At 33.1% G+C, this 18,383-nt stretch overlaps 1 protein-coding gene across 1 annotated transcript in view; it reads left to right on the top strand.

Moving 5' to 3' along the window:
• The window catches only part of LOC111506266 (uncharacterized), a 34,514-nt gene that overhangs the window by 7,890 nt on the left and 8,241 nt on the right, over positions 1 to 18,383 (top strand). The window contains exons 4-7 of the mRNA XM_023161291.2: positions 12,454 to 14,321; positions 14,378 to 14,526; positions 14,577 to 14,702; positions 16,085 to 16,616. Of these exons, the coding sequence (XP_023017059.2) occupies positions 12,454 to 14,321; positions 14,378 to 14,526; positions 14,577 to 14,702; positions 16,085 to 16,616 (2,675 nt within the window). The remainder of the gene's footprint in view (positions 1 to 12,453; positions 14,322 to 14,377; positions 14,527 to 14,576; positions 14,703 to 16,084; positions 16,617 to 18,383) is intronic.

Here is an 18,383-nt window from a genome sequence, read left to right as displayed (position 1 = left end):
CTATAACAGAACTTGTGGATGATGGCGAGGTGAAAAACAAATACATTGAAAAGTTGATAAAAGAAAAAATTATTATCTGCAATAAGCAGAGGATATAGACACAGAGATGAATAACTTACAAGAAAAACAAAAAACGACTATCAAAGAAATGGAAAATAAAATAAATAAATAAAATGATTTTATTAAAAGATTCTAATACTCTAACCAATAAGCAAATGAAAAATAAATGTACCTTAACTGCTTCACCAAGCGCTGGTGTGGATGAAGACAATATGAAAAATCTAAAACACACAAAAATAAGTTCTGATAAAGGAACCCAGACTTTTTTTCCATCTGACTACTAGAAAAAGGCGGATCGTATTAAAGTTCAAACAATTAGCAAACAAATTGAACATAATACATCAGAACTCAACAAAATTGAGAATGTTAAAAATTACTATTGTAATATCAAACTATCATGGGAGAAATATAGCCACGAATCTTCTGAATCATATGTATGAAAATTACAAGATCCAATCTTTTATCAAAGCTAATGCAAACCTTGATGAAGTTTTGAAAACTGCAAAGGAAAGCTCAAAAAAGTGACGAGGGCAGACATTTTAGTGTTATGCCCCAAAAATAAAGACAAGAAAAATGAAAATATACACATACAAACATCATAATCATGGCAGAGCCTTATTGTTTTGATGACGGCGGAAATAGTAGAATATACAGAAACAATTTAACTTTGTGTAAAGAAATTCACTTCAATGTCTGTAAATCTATTTATGTTAAAAATAAACATATTTTTCCGTTGATCAGCTGTCGCCCCCATACGAAAGACAACTCTCAGAAGTTGAGAAACTTGTGCGAGCTAAGGACTAACGAGGTCTTACCTTTTAACGTGTGATTCCTAACACGGATTGCAATAATCACATTAGAACTTCAAATATTGACAGAAGTGGGTACAATCTGAAAAAATCTAGTATATATTTTGTAAGCAAAGCATTAGCAAATTATATCAAGTCCGAACATTATGGTAAACAGACAGCTGAAACTGATGAAAATATGTCAAGTGAAAACATGGAACATACACAAATGAATGGGAACTTGCTAATTGAATTTGAAATAAGGTCAAATGATTGTTAAAAATCAACACAACATGAAGAATCTATACTAGACGCATCTAAAAATAATTTTTTATGCCCTCGCCTGAGGCGAGAGGCTCCAAAGGAAATTTAGGCAGTGAAAATAGTGCTCCACCTAGCAATTTAGCTTTTTTAGATTTAAATAATAGTCTGGGAGTTTGTGAAACCAAATTATGTCATGTCAATGTCCAAGGCCTTTTGAATAATTTGAACTCTGTTGAATTATTTGTTCATAATAATAATATTGAAATCGTTTGTTCGTCGGAGCACTGGATAACTGAAAACTATTATAGAGATTGATATTTTAATAATTTCGAAATGGCAATAAATTATTGCAGACAAAATCATATTTGGAGTATTGTATGTATCCTTGTAAAAAAAGTATTGAATATAGGAAATGCTTACATTGAAAAAAATTTCTTCAGTCTCAAATCGAAATATGTGGAATTTGTTGTGAAGTGAATAGCTTAAAAATTATAGTTATCACCATTTATAGACATCCAAGTGGAGATTTGAATCTATTTTTCGATTGTCTGTTACATACATTAAAACTTGTTGAGAATAAATCTGAAAATATAATTTTGTGTGGGGACTTCAATATAGATTATCTGGTGAATGATACTAATACCAAATTATTGAAGGATCTATTCAACTCATTTGAATTGGAATTCGATATGTTAGGCCCTACAAGAATATTCACCACCATTAACGATCACACTACCAGCACCAGTATTGATTATATGGTAATCAATTTCTGTAAAGAAATTTATAACTGTGTATGGGTACAACCAAACATTGCAGATCTTGTATCCTACATATTAACTGGTAAAAACAAAAAGTAAATAATAATGAAAAAAAAAGTTCGGTTAAATCAGTTATAGTGAAAAGACGTGTCAATCCTAGCAGCATCAATGAATTAAGAACTATACTCAGTACTACAATATGGTTTCCAATGTTATATGATATGACTATTTATGATGAATTCTTTCTTCTTAGAGTCCCTCTCTTGGTGTTTTGATGTCTCGTGTCCCAAAAGAGAAAATGTTGTAAATAAGGGCATTAATATTAAGTTGATTTCTGACGATGTTGCCAAGGAAGGAAAATATCTAAAGAGGCACATCTTCACCGGCATCAAGAGATTGCATATCTTGATGAGGATCTAGAAGTGATTTCGAATTGGGGTAAAAGTATCCAGGTTCAATTGAATGCCACAAAACCCCAGGCATCGGTTTTCTTTAATAAGATAAATGTCTCTGAACCGGGTATAATAATGTCAGGTCAGACAATTCTGCTTTCTTCTTCGATAAGTTTGTTGGGGGTTAAAATGGACACCAATATGTCTAGGCACAATCATGTCACCGAAATTGCAAAGGCTGCTTCTCAAAAGCTTGGAACACTGTTCCGAATCAGAAAACTGTACACACCTTAGCAACTTTTGATGCTTTATAAAGTTCAGACCAGACCTTCTTTGGAGTATTGTTCTCATGTATGGAGCTCTGCTCCAAATATACCCTGAAGTTGCTGGATTTTATCCAGAAAAGAGCCATCCGTCTGATTGGAGACTCTTTTCTATAGATACTTTCCTGGAAAGTGTTCAAGTGACTTGGCACATTTGATTCCACCAAGAGCGGTACATATCAGAAATATGCCACGGACTGTGGCTGCTCATCGTTCAACTCAGTATACCTCGAACTGCACTGTTTGAGAACTCTTTCATCTGAAGAACTACATTTATGTGGAATAAACGTTTTTCCAAATGGATTTGATCTCCAGCAATTCAAATCCAATGTGAATCCCTACTTTCGCACAAGCACCTCTCTGAGAGCACTTAAGGATTTTCCTGTAGTGCTTGTGTTTTGTCCTTTAAAAAAAAACTGATCAAGAAGTTGACCCTAGCAATATGGCTGTAAACAAACCTAGGCTGAAAGAACACAAGAATAATGTTGAGAAAAAAAAGATAGTTACTTTTCCACTAAAATTGACAATGCCAGTAACAAAACTAAAGAGACGTGGAATATAGTAAACAATGAGTTGGGAAGAAAAAAAAAGTGTTTTGCTGATAATTTTATCACTCTCCATCATGACTCAATTGTGGTTGAACACCCTCCTGCTGTAGCAGACCTATTTGCCCATCATTTTGCAAGTTCTGCTAAAACTGCTATTTCCACACACTTAGGTCAAAATCTCTACCACATTCTCATGACATTATATTTAAGGAAATATGCGGACATGCCATTGCAAAATATTTACTCGAGAGATATTTTTCATCTAAAAGCAATTTCATTTGCTTAATCGTGAAGAATGCTGCATTAAGTTTCTTGCAAACCCCATTAATATGCATATCCCAATTTAAAGATTCATCTAACATGGTACCTAGGAATTTAACATCATGTGACATTGCTATTCCATCAGTAATATCAACTCCATCTAGAATGTTATATTGTTATATTTGACTCTCAAATGCCGACCACTCATATAGGATTTTGTCCAAGTCAGTATGTTATGGGGAAACCCAAACCTCTCTAACTTTATATATAGAGAATCTGGTGAAACAGTGTCAAATACCATCGACAGATCAAAAAAAATACTAATTACAAAATTAGTGGCATCAACTTCAGAATATATGTTTTATTTATTTATTTATTTATTTATTTATTTATTCACGGGTAACTCCCATTTAATATAAGTTATACAAATATCAGATTGTTAACACAAATCTTATCTAATTTAATTATAAGTAATAACAATTTAAACAGTTATAATAGAGAATCGAAATGAAGCGAGAATAAAAGTAAATGACAGATACAAGCAATTTAAGAATAAGTATATCTTAACTTATTTCTAAGAATGTCCTCGGAAATATGAAAGAGATCGAATTTTGTATTGTTCCCGTTTATGACTATTCTTGATAAAGGAGAATGCATTCCATAGTTACACCTATGGTAATCTATTGCAAAGGTTAGATTATTTCGTGTTTTTCTAGAGGGAACATGCAGATTTACTTGGGCAAGAAGAGTTGAGCAATTAATTCTAAAATTTAGCAATTTATGAAGGAATATAATATCTATATGTTCTCTGCGTAAACTAAGTTTCGGTAAACCAGTTACAGACCGAATTTCTGAAAAAGAGTGATCACTGAGAGGTATAGACAACTTAAAGGCAATATATTTTATAAATTTGTTTTGTACTTTTTCTATAGTGTACTTATGAATTTCATAAGTTGGTGACCAAACACAGCTACAATATTCTGTAATCGATCTAACCAAAGCGAAATACAATAACTTGATAGAATTAATGTTGGTGAAGTCTTTTGTAGTCCTGCATAGAAAGCCTAACATTTTCATTGCTTTGCTAGAGATCTGTTCATACTGCAGGTGAAAATCCATTTTGACATCCACCACTACACCAAGATCTCGTATGGATTTCACCGATTCTAATAGTTTGCCTGCTATAGTATACATATTGTTGTAATGAGTAAGTGATCTAGGAAAAGACATACTTTTGCATTTAGACACATTCACGTCCATATCATTGTCTACACACCATTCAGTAAAAGATGTAATGTCATTCTGAATATGTTCGTAGTCAACTGTGGATACAATGGTTTTGAATATTTTCAAGTCATCAGCAAACATTAATACTTCAGAATGACTAATTTTGGTTTTGATATCGTTGACAAAGATATTAAATAGGAATGGCCCTAAATGGCTTCCTTGTGGAACTCCTGAGCTAACCGAGATTTGTTGAGATGTAAATCCTTTAATTTTCACAACTTGTGTTCTGTTACATAGATAATTTGTGAGCCATTTCAATAAATTCCCAAAGAAACCGATTGCCTCCAATTTTGCACCGAGAATCCTGTGATTAACTGTGTCAAATGCTTTGGAAAAATCTGTGTATATCACATCCACTTGCTGTTTTTTCTCCAAAGCATTTAAGATATACTGAGAGTAGAGCAACAAATTAGTATTGGTTGATTTGCCCTGGCAAAAACCATGTTGCTCATCAATTATAACCTGATTCAGAGGGGTCTTTATATTATCGCATATGATGCTTTCCATCAATTTAGGTATAGCACTCAATATGCTAATGGGGCGAAAATTTTTTATGTTTGCTCTGTCTCCAGACTTATATATAGGCGTTATGTAACTCGATTTCCATACAAGAGGGACCTCACCTAGACTGAGTGAAGCTGTAAAAAGCAAACATAGTGGTTTTGTCAGAGTAAATCTACAATTTTTCAATAACATTGTTGTAATACCGTCAGGTCCTGGACCTTTATATGGATCCAATTGAGATAATTTATTACAAATAATTTCCAAACTAATTGCACAACTATTCATTTCCACAGTCTTATCCGTGGTGAAGGTCGGAATTTCATCAACAGTATCAGGCTTGTACACAGATTGAAACTGTTGTGCGAATGCATTTGCAATATCATTACCATTGTCGTAGGTCAAATTATCACTATACATAGTCTCAGGTAAGCCATTATTTTTCCGTTTGGTATTCACAAAGTTCCAAAAATATTTAGTGTTAGATGCTATGTTATTTTCAACTGTTTTAATGTAATTTTCATAACCTACTTTGCAAGCTGATTTGCACTGAGCTCTAATATTGGAAAATATCAGATAGTCATCCCAACTTTTGCTAGTTTTGTATGCTTTGTGAGCTTTTTTCTTTTCCATAGTTAGCACCTTCAAATTAATGTCAAACCAACGGGGAAATCTTGGCTTTGAGAGGCGGACGGCAGGAACAAAATTATGTATCCCGTTATACAAAATATCATAAAAACTTTCAGTAACTTGGTTAATGTCAGTTATGTTGCCAAGATATGAGTCCCAATCAATGCCAGCTAGATAGTAATTTAAGCCAACATAATTCGCATTTTTGAAGTCAAAAAGAAAATCTTCATATTCTAGCTCTTTAAAATCATTAGGATTTGATATTGTTATTGCTAGCGCTGGATGGTGGGTATCACATGGCAACAAACAGTCACTAGACGCTTCTACAATACAGTCATTAGGTTCGTTTGAAAATAAAAGATCTAACATAACACCATAACAATTGTTAATATTATTTAATTGAAAGAGATTATAAAAAGAGAAGCAGTCTATCATTGTTTGAGCTGCAATATTGTTATTGTTAAGGGCAGATATACCCAGCTCATCATTAAACCAGTCAATATTCGGCAAGTTATAATCTCCTAATAAAAAGAATTTATGCTGAGGAAACCTATCTAATACACTTTCAACACTGGCACAGTGGTTTATGTACAAATCAAGATTGGAAGCTGGAGGTAAGTAAACAGCACCGATGATGACTTCCAAGCCATGGACCGTTGTACAGACAAAGATTTGTTCTACATTCTGCACTTCAACAACAATGGATCTTGAGAAATGATTTTTTTTTATTGCCACAAGGACTCCTCCACCTCTAGATTTGGAACTGGTTTGAGGCGATCGATCTTTCCTAAATACCGTATAATTTGATAACCCTATTTCTTCAGTTTCAATGTCATCATTCAACCGAGTTTCTGTGAGTACTAAGATGTCATGGTTACTAATTGCTACATTTTGCTCAAGATCTTTAAGTTTAGTTCTAATACCACGAACATTTTGATAATACAACTCTACTTCCTTCATTGTTTTAACTGGAGAGTTACCCTTAGTTAGTTTTTTTGTACAATTTTAGGTATCCCATTGATATACCTTATCGTGAGATTGGTCTCTCCCTTGGCAACTCTGGTGTTGAGTTGTTCTCTCAGATCTTTCAAATAATTACGCTGAGTTATGGTTAAGTCAGAACTAACTTTTATATTATGTTGAATTTTATTTTTGTTTTTCAAGATATTCAGAACATCATCATTGTTTTTTAGCAAAACTTTAATTGGTCTAGTAGTGCTACTAGATTTGCCGACCCGGATTACTTTTATGACTTCAATATCGAAGCCCAATTCTTCAATAAATTCTCGAACTTTATTAGTATCGTGAACTATTTTCTCCTTAACAATGGTTGAAGAGGATTCTGGGATATTATACACCATTAAATTGTTAGCCCTTCGGCGACGTTCTTCCAGTTCGAATATCATCGTTTCCAAGTTTATAGAAGAGTTTTCAGAGGTGTTATCTATCAGATTAGAATTTATTTTAGTGACCAAGTCATTGACCTTTTTCTCCAGGGCCTCAATCTGTCTTTTCATAACTGGAACCAATTTGATACCTTCCAAGCATTCATCACAGAAAAACTTGAGTACCCTTTTCGTCTTCAAGACCATACATTTAATTTCAGAAGCAGTAAGATCAGCACAAGTGTAATGAATTCTTTGATGACATCCATCGCAAACACAGAATTGATCATCATTAATAGATTTTTCACACTTTAAACATGTCATGATCCTCTTTGAAATTTATTAATTCCACGACACTGTATACTGATAAGTATGTAGATATGGAATATTGTTGATAGTTTTTGCCTGGAGCAAAATAAAAAAGAAACTAAGGTTTTTATTGGTAAATTTCACGAATTTTGATAATAAATTGTTAATTATCATCAAGTTTCTGCTTCACCAATAACAGCCGAACCACTAATTATTGAATCAACTGAACCATCACTATTGATATTATCCAGTTGCACAGAATTTTCCAAAAAACCAACGTATCACCAATGAAAAATCATCAATTTTTAAGGAGCCTACAAAAATGTGTGTTAGCTCTCTGATTTCATTCACTGTTATTGAGATAATCATAACCAGCGGTTTCTATGAAACGATCTTTCCTAAATCCACGTTGATCATTACATTATTTGACTCAAAGTAATTCACCATTCTAGTAGCCACCACTTTTTCATACATTTTCGAAAGTAATGAAATTTGTCGGTAGTTATTTAGGTCATTAGGGTCATACAAATGGGTCACATGTGGCCTAAGTGCTGTGGGCTCACACTCACCCTCCCAACTCTACAGATACAGATAGGGGAGATATAATACGGTCAAATGTTTCTTTAACAACTGGTAGTGACAAGTCATCTGATTCCTCGAATTTTTATTTTTCATTAATCCCAATGCAGCATGAATTTCAGCTTCAGTAATCGGTTCGTTCTCAAATAAGTGTACAATATTGATGTTTGTACTGGTTGTACAAGGTAATGTTAGATTTTGACCTAAGTGTGTGGAAATAACAGTTTTAGCAGAACTTGCAAAATGATGGGCAAATAGGTCTGCTACAGCAGGAGGGTGTTCAACCACAACTGAGTCATGATGGAGAGTGATAAAATTATCAGCAAAACACTTTTTTTTTTCTTCCCAACTCGTTTACTATATTCCACGTCTCTTTAGTTTTGTTACTGGCATTGTCAATTTTAGTGGAAAAGTAACTATCTTTTTTTTCTTAACGTTATTCTTGTGTTCTTTCAGCCTAGGTTTGTTTACAGCCATATTACTAGGGTCAACTTCTTGATCAGTTTTTTTTAAAGGACAAAACACAAGCACTACAGGAAAATCCTCAAGTGCTCTCAGAGAGGTGCTTGTGCAAAAGTAGGGATTCCCATTGGATTTGTATTGCTGGAGATCAAATCCATTTGGAAAAACGTTTATTCCACATAAATGCAGTTCTTCAGATGAAAGAGTTCTCAAACAGTGCAGTTCGAGGTATACTGAGTTGAACGATGAGCAGCCACAGCAGATACATACAATACTCCAAATATGATTTTGCCTGCAATAATTTATTGCCATTTCGAAATTATTAAAATATCAATCTCTATAATAGTTTTAACTTATCCAGTGCTCCATCTTGTAGGTGAACAGTCAATTTTCGATGACATGATTTTTGAAAAGTTTCCACCTCAGTTTTCCCATTCAGACGGCCTGGAAAACCCCGACGAAGTTTTTTTGTTCAATGAGTCATCAGGAATAACGATTTCCAATGGTGTAGGTGTAAATATTCAATTTTTGGTGATACGATTTTTTTAAATTTCCACCTCATTTCCACCCCCTTAGACTGTCTGGAAAACTATGACGTGATGTTTTTTTTTGTTGAATCGGTCATCAGAGATAACGTATCTCAATTTTGTAGGTATACACATTAAATTTTCGATTATAAAACTTTCATATATATATATATATATATATATATATATATATATATATATATATATATACAGGGTGTCCCTGGACTTCCTCTTTTCCTCTCGGGAATGTATAGATGGGGTCAAAATATCACCAGTACTTCATATAACTTTTTTTCCTAAAATCCTTCGTTACCAAGTAACGGGCCCTCGAAGTTACAAAATGAAAAATGTTTTTCTTTGATAACTTTTCAAGTGAATATTCAAAATCATCCAAATTTTGGTAATTGACTAAACAAATGAATTCCTTCGATGAGCTTTCATGCAGGAGTCAGTTGTTTTAAATGACAGATAGTTTTCAATATTTTTCAACAAATTAAGGTTACTTGGACAATTTTATGAATAAAAGTACTCGTGTGGAAAGTCGATCGGAGCAACGAGTCTTGATAAAAATGTAGTTTCACTCGACGACATCAAACCCGCTCGTCCACCATTATTTGAAATGAATAATTATCAAAGCAGAAATAATAATGATAACGTTAATTCAACAACATTTATCCTGAGATGTCTACCATTATTCGAAAATATTAGTTTTTAAGGAAAATGGAAATGATAGGTAAAATGTTCATAACGAATTTTTATAATGCAAACACGTTTAACTAACGAAACTCAAGAGCCTCAAGAGCAAACAGAAATGAAAAATCCGCTACAGAAACTGCTCGATATGACCACCTTCTCTCTCTATACATTTTCTTAGTCTGCGAAGACACCCTCTCTGTACTTGAAATAGCATTCCAGGGTCGTTTCGTATGGCTTCACAATGTAATGTTATTCTATTCAACAATGCATCTCTTGTGTGAATAGGTGTAGTGTAAACAAGGCTTTTTAGATGCCCCCACAGAAAGAAATCCAATGGATTTAAATCCGGAGACCGCGATGGCCATGAATATGGCCCACCTCTACCAATCCATCTATTGTGGAAAATATGGTTCAGATGGTCACGCACAATCAAACTAAAATGAGGAGGAGCGCCATCATGCATAAACCACATATCTCTTCGGGTTTGCAATGGAACATGTTCCAAAAGTCCATTCAAATCGTTCTGAATGAACTCCAAATAACGTTCTCCATTCCATTCCATTCCATTCAACCGGTCCTGTAGAACGAATGGTCCTATAAGATGGTTTCCTATGATACCAGCCCAAACATTCACGTTGAATTTCCGTTGGTGTTTGGTTTGCAATATCCCATGGGGATTTTCTTCGGCCCATATATGGAGATTATGAGAGTTGATAACTCCATCTCTACTGAAACCTGCTTCATCAGTGAATAAAACTCGATTAATAAAAGTCATATCCTCTCTTTGCCTATCCATGAACCAATTGGCATATTCCAGTCGTGCTGGAAAATCTTGAGGTGTCATGGCATGTACCTTCTGGATGTGAAATGGGTGGAGCACTTGTTCCCTAATTATTCTATGAATAGTGGACTTGGATGTATGGAACTATTCTGATAGATTTCTGATGCTCATTGAAGGATCATCAACGACGGCTTCCAAAATATTTTCCTCCAATACAACGGTACGTACAGTCCTAGGAGCGCCCTCACCACCTCGTTTTGGCAAAACTGTACCTACAATAATATCGGAATAAAACAACGTGCTCAAATTAATTATCAATTATTACATACCTGTCTCCCTCAAGCTGCGATCGACACGCTCGAATGTTTCTCTTGACGGTACCGTTCGATTGGGAAAATGCTCGGAATACAGACGACGAGCTTCTGCAGCATTACAAAATGCTCGTCCATAAAATACATGCATATCTGCATATTCATTGAATGTAAACTGTTCGGCCATATCAAAAAAATTCAAAATATCCTATAGAATATTGACAATACAATGATAGTCATATGACAACGCACCACTCAACAAAACAAAATCGCATTCCAGTTTCTCATTTTTTATCAAAACTTTCTAAAAGGTTTTTTTGTCAACATCTGTGAAAGAAATGGAACATAATTATTCCCTGGATATTTTTCACCTGATCATGTGCAGCCGTTTTTGTAGTTCATTCGTTTGCTTTTTATTAGTATAGTAAATATTTTTTCCGATGTGCGTTTTTTCAGCTAAATTTAGATTCGTGTTAAAGAATTTCTCCCATAAAATTATAATTATCAGTGAAACTCCTCAACAGTTTAGCTGTGAAGAAGAATTTGTTACATTCGAATGTTGAGTTTCATGAGATTCAGATAACTGATCAACACGAAACGTGATTATTCCACACGTATTATGTACATACAAAATATGGAATGAATTCGATATTTCATAGTAGAGTAGCTTGTTAGTTTAAAAACACCACGAATCTACAGAACTTGATATTTCTTTTGAAAAAATATCTGCTATCACAATTGTGACTTAAACTTCCATATAGGTACTGTACTTTTTGTTTACGACTTCATTTTAGCATACTTTGTATTATTCCTGTTATAAATGTTGTTGAATTAACGTTATCATTATTATTTCTGCTTTGATAATTATTCATTTCAAATAATGGTGGACGAGCGGGTTTGATGTCGTCGAGTAGAACTACATTTTTATCAAGACTCGTTGCTTCGATCGACTTTCCACACGAGTACTTTTATTCATAAAATTGTCCAAGTAACCTTATTTTGTTGAAAAATATTGAAAAATATCTGTCATTTCAAAGTTTTGGGGTGTGGACCATCGGGGGTAGTCCGTTCCTGACTTTGTAGCAAAACAACTGACTCCTGCATGAAAGCTCATCGACGGAATTCATTTGTTTAGTCAATTACCAAAATTTGGATGATTTTGAATATTCACTTGAAAAGTTATCAAAGAAAAACATTTTTCATTTTGTAACTTCGAGGGCCCGTAACTTGGTTACGAAGACTTTTAGGAAAAAAAGTTATATGAAGTACTGGTGATATTTTGACCCCATCTATACATTCCCGAGAGGAAAAGAGGAAGTCCAGGTACACCCTGTATATATATATATATATATATATATATATATATATATATATATATATATATATATATATATATATGTAATGTATGTGTAAATATTATGATAATCACATTTTCTCTGGTGCAGTGACACCAGAGCTACTGAGCTACTGCTCAGTAGCTCAGGTAGCCAGTCAATAGGTGTGTTATATTGAAACATGGTACCCGTACAGTCATTAAATGAAAAAATTATTCAATATTTTTTTTCAACAATTTTTTATTCCTCATTTGCAGGAAAAAACTCAAACAGCACGAGAAAGAAGTCAAAGAGTTCTACAAATCTGAAAGTGAATCTGGAGATGAAGATACAAATAATGAGGATTATGTTCCTCCAGGTATGGAGAAAACTACAGATTCCAAAGAAATCTCACATTCAGAAATAAAATCTGTTAATGATAGCGAAAAAATCTCTTTAGAAGAGAATAAAAACGATGAAATGGCTGAAGATTCTGGTGTTGACAACCAACAGATAAATTTTAATAGCGAAAAAATCTGTACAGAAGAAAATAAAAACGATGAAATGGCTGAAGATTCTGGTGTTGACACTCAACAGACGGATTTTAAACTGACAGAAGAAATTGTGGAAGAAAGTTCAATTGAGGTGAATGATAAATCTGTAGAAAAAAATGATGATATTTCAATTGAAACCATTCAAAAGGAATCTCAACTCGATGATAGTGTAATGCATGTAAATAATTCATCAGTTAATAATCACATTGATGGCGAGATGACTCAAAAACCTACTGAAATTCAACAAGAATGTGAAAGCTCTGAACAGCCCAGTAGAACACTTAATGAATCTGAAGAAATCTGTACCATAGATGACACTGAAAAAAATAGAGAGAATCAGATTTATCATGATAATGGGGAATCAGCTGAAAAAAGTGGTATAATTTTTGAAAAATTAAGGGAACCTCAAACAGTTGACCAAAATTCAATGGAGTATGAATTCAACTTGGACGATATTGATCAAAATTCTGAAAAATGTTCTTCAGTAGCAAAAGTTGACCCAATTGAAAAGGACTTGACTACTAATAATCACAATGAAGATGAACATATAATTGAAAGTACATCAAATAATGGAGAGAAAAACATCTTTCAACCAGTCGATAGCGACACAGAACATCTTAATAGCATAGAACTTTCTCAAGATATGTTTGTAGACTCCACAACGAACAAACCGAAAAGTTTTGAATATTCAGACTTGGACAGAGAAATAGAAAACTTTACAAATATTGAGAACTCTGTTCAAACTGGGAAACCAACGTTATCTAAACTGGAGCTCCTTAGAGAAAAATTGGCAAATATAAAACCGCGGTTAAGTGGGGGAGAAAATGAAATCATTGATTTGAATACAGAAATTGCTAGGCCCAATGAAGTTACAAAACTCATGCAAAGATTTGTTCAACATACCACAAAAATAAATAGTCATAAAAGTAAAGTAAAATTAAATATAGTCAGTGTAGAAAGCGGAGAAATATTCAAAGAAACAGTAGATATGAATGTTGATGATGATGATCCAGTTGATATTGAAGAAAAGCCTGGGGCAAAACTTCAAAAGCTTCGTGGGGAGCTTCAGAATCGGATGTCGGAGCAAAGAAAGAAAATGTGGCAAAAAAAGATAAATGCCGAGCCAACTTCAGCAGACAAAGATCCATATGATGGTGAAAAGTCAGATTGTGAGTCTGGAGATAGAATCCTCGATGATGATGAAGAAGAAGAAATGTCAGAATCTAGTGAAGAAGAAAATGAAGAAGAAGAAGAGAACGAACAGAAAGACAAACATCAAGCCAAATCATCTTTTTTCAACAATGAAACAGAAGAAACTGATAGAGAAGATTCTGAAGAAGACTGTATTGAAGCAGACGATGGTGATGATGAACAAGAAATGGATGAAGAAGAGAAAAGTAAAGTTCTTGAAGATGAAGAATCTAACTCCTCAGATCATTGTGAAGGAAAGCCTGTCAAAAAAACCTTGAAAAGAATTTTGAAAGGTTTTACAGAAGATTCAGATGAGGATGATCAATTTGATTTGACTTCTCAAAATGATGCCACAAAAGCCGCAGAGAATTTGAACCAAAATAAAGAAGCAGAGGCAACACGTATGTGGATGACTTCTGTTTATGTATTTTTTTTGAATGATGTATTATATTTTCAGAAGATGATGATTATTTGCCTTCTCATCAACCACAAAATGTCAAAACTCCTGTAAGGCATCCTTCTGTTTCTCAGTCAACATCTGAATATGATTTCTTGACTCCTGTTTCTTATATAACTGGTCTCAACAATCTAAATTCAGCATCGAAGGTAAGTTCAATAACATTTGTTACTTTCTTATTGAATTAATTTTGTTTCAGTCCAAAAGTTTTGGAGTGGTGTCACCATTTCGAATGCCAAATGTACCATCACCATTGAAAGAGGCGAATTGGCATGCCAACTTACAGAAAAAGTTGTTCACTCATTCAGAAATAACTAATTCACAGGTAGGATGTAAGCTGTTCGTGTATCATAAGATATAAGAGGGGAGAGAAAAATCTGTGATACTTAGAATCATGTATGGTTCTTTGTGTTTTATATTGTATTGGAATATTATATTATAATATTTCAGTGCAATAGAAAAATGCAAATTTCTTTCAAATATTAAAATACAAATTGGAATATGTAAAAGTTTTCATGGGAATATAATTATCTGAAACTGAAAGGCATATTTCATTTGAAAAATAACCTTCAAATACGAGGGACATTTTTAAATAAGAACCGATTGCGCATCATGTCTGTACATCTTGTCATGTGATTAATGTCACTTAAGTTCGGCTTCTTTTTGACTGTCACGTCTCTACAAGTTTCTGTCATGTGATGATACTGCTTCTGAGTATGGTACAAAAAAACAAACATAGTCAGTGAATTTAATATTTGAGACGAAGTAATCTAAAGGATATATGAAACTCTGATTTGAGTGGAACAACTTTTGAATTTCAAAGAATATTTATCGGCTGCAAACATAATTGGTCTTAAATTTGTTCAAGACCCTTTTCTAGACAATTTTCATAGGACTATATGGTTTTATGATCAGGTTTTATATGGAGGTAGCTGTGGACAGTTTGTAACAATTCATGAGACAGTTCTCGAGTTGTACTATTCAGAAGTTGTGTCAAATTTGAAATTGTTATTTTTGTAATTTACCAAGTTTGTTGAGACGTGTTTTCAAGAGTTGTTCAATAAAGGAAGTTTTCTGAAATTTTTACCTCTTATGTTTGAATCCAGGAAACTCAATATGTGGTATATTAACTACCGTTTGACTTATCTCGTGTTCTGTAAATGATCTGCGGAATTTAATGTTCTTTCTATCAATCTATTTATCTAGATTAAAGTTGGAAATTTGAGTTAACGAATTAGAGAAATATTTTTTTATGTCATTAGTTTTGTTATTTGATTCGAAGTATACTCGTATATTAAGTATGTTGTAGAGTTTCAGTGTGTCAAGAAAAATATATAATATCTCAAGTTTTTCAATTTTGACAGCCATTTTATACTCGACTCCTTGCATTTGTGAAGAAGTATCTGTATTTCAGATTGAAATAAGCCCTAGAACCTGAAATAAGCTCTAGAACCTACATTTCTTAACATTGCTGCATAAAAATAGCTAGTCAAATGATAACTGTGCATGGAAATGTTAATCACTTTTTACCAGTCAGCCTTAGAATGACCCATATGGAAATAAATATTCCTGGTATCTACTATAAAGATATATTTTTTCTATTGCAGTCACTACTGATTTTCCTTTGAAATATATTTGGTAAATGGTATTGTTACATGTTTCTTTTTCGACTAATTACTTTAAATCAAAGTTACTTTTTTCTTTTAGGCTGAAGCAATAGCTGAATTATGTTCAGACAATGCTTCTTTTTCTCAAGAACCAGATAATGAGAACACCAATCAGGAATTAGAAAAACTGTGCTCTTCTCCTGTAAATACCCAAGATATTTTGAATATTTGCTCTGGAGAATTTACAGATAACTCACAAGCAGTGCCCTCCAGTGCCTCTCCTACCTCTCAGGATCTATTAAATATTTGTTCTGGAGAGTTCACTGGAGTATCCCAGGATGTTTCTCATGAAGCTATCCAAACTCCTCTTGAAACTCATACCTTCAATCCCACCAAGGAAGTCAAGAGCCTTGGTGCTGATGAGGGTTTGATCATTTCTCAACTGTTGGATGAGGACATGGAGAAATTCAAGAAAACTTTTGAATCACCACTGATGACTAATACACAAAGGAGGATCGTAGAAGAATTTGAGGAAAACGCTGCTAGTGGACGAGTTATCGATTCAGATGATGATGAAGGTGACGGGCTTGAAATAAAGAAGAAAGTGCATCAGAAAAAACTAATATTTTCAGGTATGATGTGTTTTGTTTCTTTTAGAATTTTGGACTGTGGCAAGAAGAAATCGTTGATTAGTAGTATTTTGTAAACTGATAAATTAAGTCAGTTAACTAGTTTAGTGACCAAAAGTTTCATGTTGTTGTGTCTCGGAAATTTGGTTGTTGCAATGTTGTTAACGTTTTTAAAATATGTACTAATATGTTTGATGATACGAAAAAATTACTTTTCGAGCTCTGAAGAAGAATACAATTAAATTCGAAACGTCGGCAAGAAAAAAATTGTTTTTTTAAGAAAAAATTGATCCTGTTATCCAACCAAACTTTTTTCAGACTAATAAATTAATGATTTTAAATTACAATCTTCTGATAATATCAGCTTGGTGCAAAAGAAAACTTAATTACTCAAGTCTTACACAAATAAAAAAAGAAAAATAAAACTTTCTATGTTTTCATAGCACAAAGTGGTATAAAAACAGAAAGTTTCATTGATAATTTTTTATGATGATATCCTACCACATAGTAACAGCTACATTCATCAATTTATCTTATAAAAATACTAATTGAAATATCATTTTTTCATTGATGTGCTCATTATGATTAATGTAATTTTAGTGTTATTTATCAAATCATGGATAAGAAAATGCAAGATGATTTTATTGAAATAACTCATTTGAAATAGAATAATGAACCCACTTGAATGTAAAGCAATATTAAAAAATCAATATTTTATTCTTAGTCAATTAAACGAGAGTTCTATACAATAGGATACAAAAAACAGTGGTCCAATATATGTTTAATTTAATATTGATTACAGAAAATTGATTTTGATTGAAAGAATGGTAAGAAAGTACACAAAAAGTTTTATTTGCTATATAGGAGTATGTTATTTCAGGAAAACTAAAAAAATCTACACCACCTACCTGTTATTCAGTGTTATCCAAACAACCTACATGACATGCTTGCTAGAGTCTACCATAGAAAATCTTCCATCAAGTCCCAAAGTCAAAATCAAAACTTTAATATCAGACATAGATTGAACTTATAATCATCACGTTATATCATTAACTCACCCCCTATGGTAATAGTAGTTTATAAAAGGAATTATCTATATCTAGGAAAAATTTAATATTGTATGGAATATATTAAGCAATCAAGTAAAAAGTTGACTAAGAATAAAGTTACAGTATTCGAAGTATTCTTTTTTAACTGATTCCATTATTTCTATCTCGCAAATAGTAAGACTTACAATGTTGGTTAAATTGGACAAAAGTTGTCTATTTAGGGGTACAATAAAATATTTTTTTCAATGGCTTTGGTATTTGAGATATCCGCAAAAAACTAAAATTGTAGGATTTCGATTGTAGGCTCTGCCACCTCCATTTCAGATAATATGAAACTAAGATAGAGGAACACGTTTTTTATGATTTGGTATGAAACAATTTTTAGTTCTATATTTCGTTCATAAGTTCCCATCATTTTTTTTCAATACGGACTTCTAGTCTTTCCACCAAATTTAGTATACTCTATCATCCCAAATTCAGCCACGTATTTTTCGATATTTCTCTTCAGAAAAACATCATCAGATTTAGGACATACAATTCCCTCCTTAGAGAATTTCAAAAAAGTAGAGACTAGTATTTTTCGAATCTATAACTTAAAGATATATATAATCACTCCTTATACGTACTGAGAATTTGCAGGTAGTTGTGTAGGTCTGTATAATGTAGTCGAATTTTGTTTGCATACATTTTTGTTTTTGTGATGTACTGTTTGGAACCTTTG

Source organism: Leptinotarsa decemlineata, unplaced genomic scaffold (assembly GCF_025532065.1).
Source record: "Leptinotarsa decemlineata unplaced genomic scaffold, Ldec_3_MD MMD2_tig00001393_RagTag_RagTag, whole genome shotgun sequence".
Classification (NCBI taxonomy): Eukaryota; Metazoa; Arthropoda; class Insecta; order Coleoptera; family Chrysomelidae; genus Leptinotarsa; species Leptinotarsa decemlineata.
The sequence above is the reverse complement of the archived record's forward strand: the minus strand, read 5'-3'. Positions and strand labels throughout refer to the sequence as shown.